The 7,043-nt window shown below is 38.2% G+C and overlaps 1 protein-coding gene across 5 annotated transcripts; it reads right to left on the bottom strand.

Moving 5' to 3' along the window:
• Nucleotides 1-185: 185 nt before the first annotated feature.
• On the bottom strand, nt 186-5,703 carry LOC104418103 (protein trichome birefringence-like 14). 5 transcript variants are annotated; one of them, XM_039302670.1, is made up of 5 exons: nt 5,514-5,703; nt 4,427-4,727; nt 2,958-3,155; nt 1,741-1,936; nt 186-1,347 (listed from the first exon to the last, which is right to left on the bottom strand). In XM_039302670.1, exons 2-5 carry the CDS (start codon nt 4,581-4,583, stop codon nt 519-521), a joined length of 1,380 nt encoding a protein of 459 aa, XP_039158604.1. In that variant the 5' UTR covers nt 4,584-4,727; nt 5,514-5,703; the 3' UTR covers nt 186-518. The 5 variants fall into 5 exon arrangements, with proteins under 5 accessions (XP_039158604.1, XP_039158608.1, XP_039158605.1 ...); XM_039302674.1 differs by having other exon boundaries at nt 4,427-4,644; XM_039302671.1 differs by having other exon boundaries at nt 5,520-5,703.
• Between the last annotated feature and the right edge of the window lie 1,340 nt (nt 5,704-7,043).

Raw genomic sequence — 7,043 nt, 5'->3', positions numbered from 1 at the left:
TCTTTTCGTTCTTTTATCAGGCCAGGGAACTTGTGCTGGATAAGTTGCTCTCCTTTGCTACTGAAGACAGTAGTTGGTATTTAGCAGAATTGCAGACACCGAGTTCTGCTGCACATCTAAACAATTACTCCTCTGTTAACATACCACAGTAAACAAACCCCGCAAAAAAGGAGTACATACGTCAATTTAGTAAGGATGTGATGTGCAGTTCCGCATTTGCAGCACAAAAGAACCATCAATAACTGTACTATGAAAAGGATATGTTACAGTATCCAAAATACATCCATTTCCCTAGATCTGTTAAAATTAACTCTTCTATCTGCAAGTCAACTTTCACAGACCCATCGGCCTCGTCCAAAACCCTGTATGAAATGAACATCGACAAGCTTCTGCTTCCCAAATAACTACTGGAGACCAAGCATCTGCAGGAGGTCAAATTCTGCACAGCCATAGTGCCTAAGAAAATGCTGATGTTTTAACAGCTAATATTTATGCACTCTCACTTTCGTCCTTTGGACCTATACTTGTGCACAAAGAATTTCATTCCATGTGTCTGGTATGCCGGGTAGGCACCAGTGCAAGCAATCCTTGACACCATCACTGGCTTTAGCACTGAAGCGAGATATGTGTCCCTCATCTCTCAATTCAGAAAGAGCAGTTATATCCAGAATTTTCACCTTTGTACCCCGGACAGCACTCTGTACTACCAAATCATTTGATTCATCTTGCGAAACTACGCTTCCTTTAGATAAGGGGCTCATGTTATCGCAGCTACCCCCAGTATTCCACTCTCCATTCAGGAAGTGCCTAGGTGAAATGGTTCTGAAGAAAGCTTTGAGACGTGGATGCGAAGGAAGCTGCGAGTCTACCCACCTCACAACACTATGGACCGTTAAATTTTTGGCATTTCCAATTGCTGCCAGTTTTCGGTCTTCATTTGGCCTTCCATTGACATACATGACCCACTTGTTTGCATTAAGTTTGCCTCTGTTCCAATGATGTCCTGTGTTCAGAACTAGAACATCAAAGGTATCCAAAAAATTTCTCATGAACGCTGGAGGACGGTCCAAATGCATGGCGACACCCGCTGATGGATCAGTGATGTTTAAGAGCTCGAGATCGCAGAGGCTGGCAGACCAGTAGTATAATATAGTCGTATTCGTACTTTGCAACCGAAACGCCCAACCATCAGGACGAATGGCTCCAGGAGGAATAACAAGCCCATAATTGACTCCGACATCTTCAACGTCAGGGCTCTCTTCTCCACCAGTCACCATACACATTAAAGATTGGAACTGCTGCCTCCCAAGTGAATCTCCTATAAATGCAATAGTTTTGTCCTGCATTCTGAACATAAAGATTTTTCTTAGACATCATTGGCAAAAATAAGCAGAACCTGAGCAATGCCAAACTTCCTACCAAACTGTGAGATACTATTTTCCTTTTTCTTTTTTGTTTTTAATCAGAAGGAAGGGATAGCAGAAAGAAGGAAGCAGGCACCTTTTAGTCAAATGAAAGAGACTTCTACATGTAGGAAAAGCATATGATGATATCTAAGAACAGAAATCACGAATATTGAACATCTCAATTCCAGTAAGCAAAATATTTTTAACTGTATAGGACACAACATATCTTTGTTCCATGAATGTCGATAGTGCTAAGAGGAAGTGATTTTGCACAAGAAGAATATTTAATATGTAACATTGAAAGCTAAGAGGAAGGTATACAAGAAAAGAAAACCTTCTCAAGAATGAAGATCTCTCAAATTCAGGCATTTCACAATTTTCCGGCTGCCACCGATATCCCTCGTATGAAAAATCAGTTCTTTGCGTCAGCCTACAGGCCCACATCTCTGACAACCACTGCTTGCATCCAAACCCCGAATACAATGGTCTGCCCTTGTCTGCAACCCATCTCCCCTTAGCATAATTGCAGACTGCATCCATGAAGAAAAGCACTTTAAGTGAAAAAGAAAAAAAAAACTCAGGAATCTAGTACAATTTTCTCAAACCTACAAATCATACATGCTAAGCTTCGAGATTGAACTGGAGAATATGCCAATTAGTAATGACAGAAATAAAAAGTCCAACCAAATTCCTGCAGAAAGTAAAAAAATAGTTCAATGCTCATCATAATTGTTTAACTCTGAAGAAGTGTAGATCATTTTGATTATTCAACCCAATGCTCATCATAATTAAATCCTTTGGCTTGGAGTACAATTTTCTCAAACCTACATATCATACATGCTAAGCTTGGAAAAAAAGATTAACATAGCCCATAATTAAATCTGAAAAAAATAACAATTATAGGCCAAAAGAAGTGTTCGTCAAGGACTCTCATTTTGATTATTCAACAAGCCATATCTTATATGTGCTAAATTTCAACTGAGTAGACATGTTAAAATCAATTGCGCATATCAAAGAACAATTAGGCAATTTTTCCTCTGTTCGTATTACATAAAGCACAATACTTCAGTACTCACAACTGCAAAAAAGAAAGTTTGTGTGGTGTTGACAACTCTACAGAAGATCTAGATAAGTCAATAATAACAAAATACACCATCAAGATGGCTTTTTTTCTTACTCACGTTTTATCTATTTAACTGGAAGTTACAGAAGTTTCTTGAAAGAGGGGAAGATCGAATGTGGTCAATTGCAGTTGAATTTGAAAAACTACAAAAAGTACTGACTCTGAGATCTATTATATTGACACATGGTCGCGCTCAATTCACAGTTTCCAGATATGGTACAAGCAAATACTAATTCATTTAAAAGCTAAAATGCAGTTGTGTGAATGTTTCTTTTGATGATCTTTAGGCATGACCCGTGAACATAAAAGAGACATGTTGACAAAAGTTTATGGCGAAAAGAATCTGTAGATCCCACATACTTTTTCTTTAAGACATCACAATCATCACAAATTCAATCCAAAATTATATCATCAGGAAAGAAAACTACCTTTAGAAGAGGACTTGCTATGTCGAGCACCCTTTCCTTTAGGAGAGAGTGCAGAAGTAGACTTCTCCATTACCGAATTGTCGCTACCTTGTTCAGCTTTTCTCGATATTTTTGGTGTAACATTTGCATCTTTCTCATCAGTATGCTCTTTATGGTGGGCAGATACCATTGAGTCATTTGGCATATCAAAGATGAATTCTGAACAGTCCCAACACCACCACCAAGAGAAAGGGAGGAGCAAAAAGAAAAGCATTGTAAGCAAGTTGGCAGAAATAAAAGATAACAAACCCAAATTACCAACGTTTAAAAGACTGAAAGATAGGACAAACAAATCAAGATTCACAACAGAGTCACATCCAGCCTATTGAGAAAATTCACATGCTAATGCCTATGTAGAACATCACCAGAAATGTCTCATTTAAAATTAAGTTGAAAAGTGTAAGTGCAGTGCAACGCCCATCTATATTACTACGCTGGGAGATTTTAACAGCAATGAGGAGTTTTGACGGAGTAACTCAGAAACCACCTAATTGAAACTTGAGGAGACTCATAGATATCTATTGAGAGCAAACTCTTCAAATTCTGGGAGCAAACTCTTCAAATTGTCCATTCACATCTCTTCTCATCATTTGGCAAGAGGAGGGATCTTAATTCAGCTATGATCGATAATCTTTCCTCTTGCAATGCCTCCCAAATTACTGTAACCAGGGGGGGCAAAGATGCATGCCTATATTGAATCTAACTGACAGAAGAATTTTTGCCGTGCTTTATTAAATATTACCACAGATACGCTATACAAGATTGGAAAGATTTTAAGAAGCCTGAGATCGTCTGCTTCAGGTCTGACAAATTTTTTTTTTTTTTCTGGCCAAAAGTTTCGACTGTAATTCAACCTTGTATAATTGATCAAATCAAATCCCACCCAAACAGAGATAGGAAACTACTTGATTGCTACTCATCTGTTAAGCTTCAGCAGAAACTCTAGAGCAAAATAATTAAAAAAATAAAATTTATTAAGTTCAAAGCCTGCTATCACCAAAATGATATCCCAATATACTTCAAATCAAATCAAGCAGCTCACGGCTCGAATCCAGTGATAACCTTGGATTGTCATTGATAAAATGATATCGAGTAAGAAGAGCCATACTTAGTCAGGTTATGACTGTAAAATATAATAGTTAAAAAGCAGAACAAAACTGTGTATCAGATCTGCATCATACTTTCAATTTTAGAGCTATGCATCGAAAGCAAACCGATAAATGGAAAACCCTACGCCCAAAGCAAATCCTGAAATTGATATATCGAACCCAGCGGATCAATTCCATGCAATTTATCAGATCCTGATTTTATACAGAACTCACTATTTGGGAAATGAGCCAGGTCATGTTGCTATTCTAGTCTGATGTATTCGTGATGTATTAACATTAGAATCAGCAACTACTTTCAAATGAAAAGATTCAACAACTGACCCGATGAAGACAACAAAAATTGATCTTGAGCAGACCGGAGGGTGTTTATGAAAGGATTCTTTTCCCAAATCCATAGTAATACTGTCGCAAAAAGAAGTGCAAGAAGACCGGAAGAAAACTTTCTTCCTCTTGATCTGAACGAGTTTCCGCCTTTCATTCCTGCTCATGCACTAACAAAGGCACATCTCAATCCTTTGGATAACCTTGGCATCAGCATTCTAACCAGAGAAGCCAAGAAGTTGGTCATCAAAAACTCGGCACATTTCACAATTAGTCATTTCTCTCCTTCCAGAAATACAATCTGTAGATATAAGAAAAGGAAAGAAGAGCGTTAACACATGAATTCATGTAGCAATTGCATGTGCTATAAACACAGTACAGGCATATATGCACAGATTCATTGCTAGGTAGGCATATACACACATGTTCCCAATGCAGAGTCTCATCAACCAGATGAGAACAAATAATTCACCAAAATGACCATGTGGTTGAATGAACTAGCTGATATTTGGCCAAGCCAAAGCAAAATTTGGCAGCGTTTATCAAGAAACACAATGCAGACAAAAACACCATAACTACATATAATCCACATTTTGACGCTGGGGAGGGAGGAAATTTACCAGCTCTGTCATATATTCATTCTAGCCAAACAACCCATCCTGACATTTGCCTATTACCAACTCTTAGAAAAGAAACACGCCTCAATCAAACGCCGAAAACAATTTTAGAAACACCTTACCCTGTTTGTAAAAGTTTGAGAATTGCCCCAAGATCCGCAAATCCCAACTCAAAACCATCAACCCACAACCTTAGAGCACCAACCCAAAACAAACAATCGCTGAAGAGCATCGCAAGCAAGTCATGACGAAAGCAATGCAATCATAACAATCCCACTTACACCATGCAACGCCACCCCAAAGAGATTCTTTCGAACCCGAAAAAACACGAAAAAAACATTGCCCTCAATCGATGGAATGTAAGGATCAACTGATCAACCCAAAACGCCGAATAGATCTCACGCAATGCAATTCAAAAGCTTTTTCCGGAGATGCTAAAAACCCAGAAACCAAGAAAATAAAAAAAGCACCTTTACCAACCAAAACCCGCGTTTCTTCTCGCTTCTCGCTCTCGCTCAAGCGCCGTGCCACCGATGGATCTGCCGGGCAACTTTTTCTTTGCGGTAATGAGGTCCAGAGCATAAAATTTCATGCGCGCAGAAGAGAGAGAGTGCGAACGAAGCTATTTTCATCAACTCCATGAATCCACCGGGAGATCTGGCATCCACGACAGCGCGGGGGGCGGAGTCGCCATTTCGGGGAAAATCGAGGGTCAGTTTCGTCAATTCTGCCGTCAATACGGGGTCAAACGTTGACTTGGGAGTGAAATTTAATTATAGTATCTCAGTTAGCGACGTCATGTCATCGCTTTGCGTGATTTATTTTTGCTTTAGGATCATGAATTTGATTAGGGGCTTTCATGCCTCGAAATGAAATCGTTTTTTTTTTTTTTTTTTAACGGTTCAAAGGAGAAATATGATTAAGATTTCGATGTTTTTTTCAGTTTTTTGCAGGCATTTTTTTAATGGACCAAAGGGGAAATATGATTAAGCCATTTTTTTTTTCGGGTGGAGGCATATTTGGATGCATAAGCTTCAAGGGGAATTTTTTTTTAAATGGTCAAATTTAGATGGACTTAAGATTTCGATTATTTTTTGGTGAGAGCACAATTTGAATGGATCAACTGAAAATAAAAATTTCAGACCCACTGACCCAACCTATCAAAATGGTCGGTTCTCAAACCAATGGGATTTGGAGCCTGCGCTTCAAGTTGGATCCCCAATTCTACTTAAAGAATCACAATCCTTTTTAAAAAAAAAAGGAGAAATTTAATTTCAAAATTTAAGTTAACTATGAGACTAACACAACTAAATTGAGTTGAAAATAACAAAGCCAGAAAGATAGTACTGTGGGAAGTAAACGGGGTCCCAAAAATATTTAAATTTGGCACGTCCAATAAGAAGATTACACACATGTCTTAAATTGGTCGCAATATTGATTGAGTTTTGGATTCAATTGGTCTAACTCTCGATTTAAAGTTGCTTATATCATATTGGAACCGACAATCAAATCAACCAAGGCTAACGAATTGTCATAATTATATTGGAACCAATAATCAAATCGACTGAGGCTAATTGAATTATCATAATTTAGGAGCGAACCAATTCCCCCTAAAATTGGTATCCATCCCATCCGGACAACTTAGGGTCAGTTGACCTAGGTAAACTTGGACCCACATGCACCCCTGTTTCAGCATCATTCCATTTGCACTTTGACTTATGCTAATTTGTACTTTTCCAATCGGTCTATGCTAGATCGCCTAAGATATGGTTCATCATGTGCAATGCGCAGTTTGATTTTACTGTGGAGAGCTTCTTCTTGAAAAACCTAGAAGAAATTAATATCTTAAGAAAACAAGTATTTTGGCTACAGGCAATCATAATTGCTCATGTATATTATATTTAAAGATATTTTGTACATATCTTTATAAGAGAATGAATGGGAAAAAATACAGGGAAGAGGAGCAGTGCTAGGGCTCCAATTATAGTAATAAATTATAG

The sequence above is a fragment of the Eucalyptus grandis genome, chromosome 9, assembly GCF_016545825.1.
Source record: "Eucalyptus grandis isolate ANBG69807.140 chromosome 9, ASM1654582v1, whole genome shotgun sequence".
NCBI classification, from domain to species: Eukaryota; Viridiplantae; Streptophyta; class Magnoliopsida; order Myrtales; family Myrtaceae; genus Eucalyptus; species Eucalyptus grandis.
The sequence above is the reverse complement of the archived record's forward strand: the minus strand, read 5'-3'. Positions and strand labels throughout refer to the sequence as shown.

Coding starts and splice junctions, on each gene's coding strand:
- LOC104418103 (XM_039302670.1), bottom strand. CDS start 4,583: ATGAAAGGCGGAAACTCGTTCAGATCAAGAGGAAGAAAGTTTTCTTCC. Junction 3,156..4,426: donor ATTTTTGTTGTCTTCATCGG/GTCAGTTGTTGA, acceptor GGGACTGTTCAG/AATTCATCTTTGATATGCCA. Junction 1,937..2,957: donor TAGCAAGTCCTCTTCTAAAG/GTAGTTTTCTTT, acceptor TCATGGATGCAG/TCTGCAATTATGCTAAGGGG.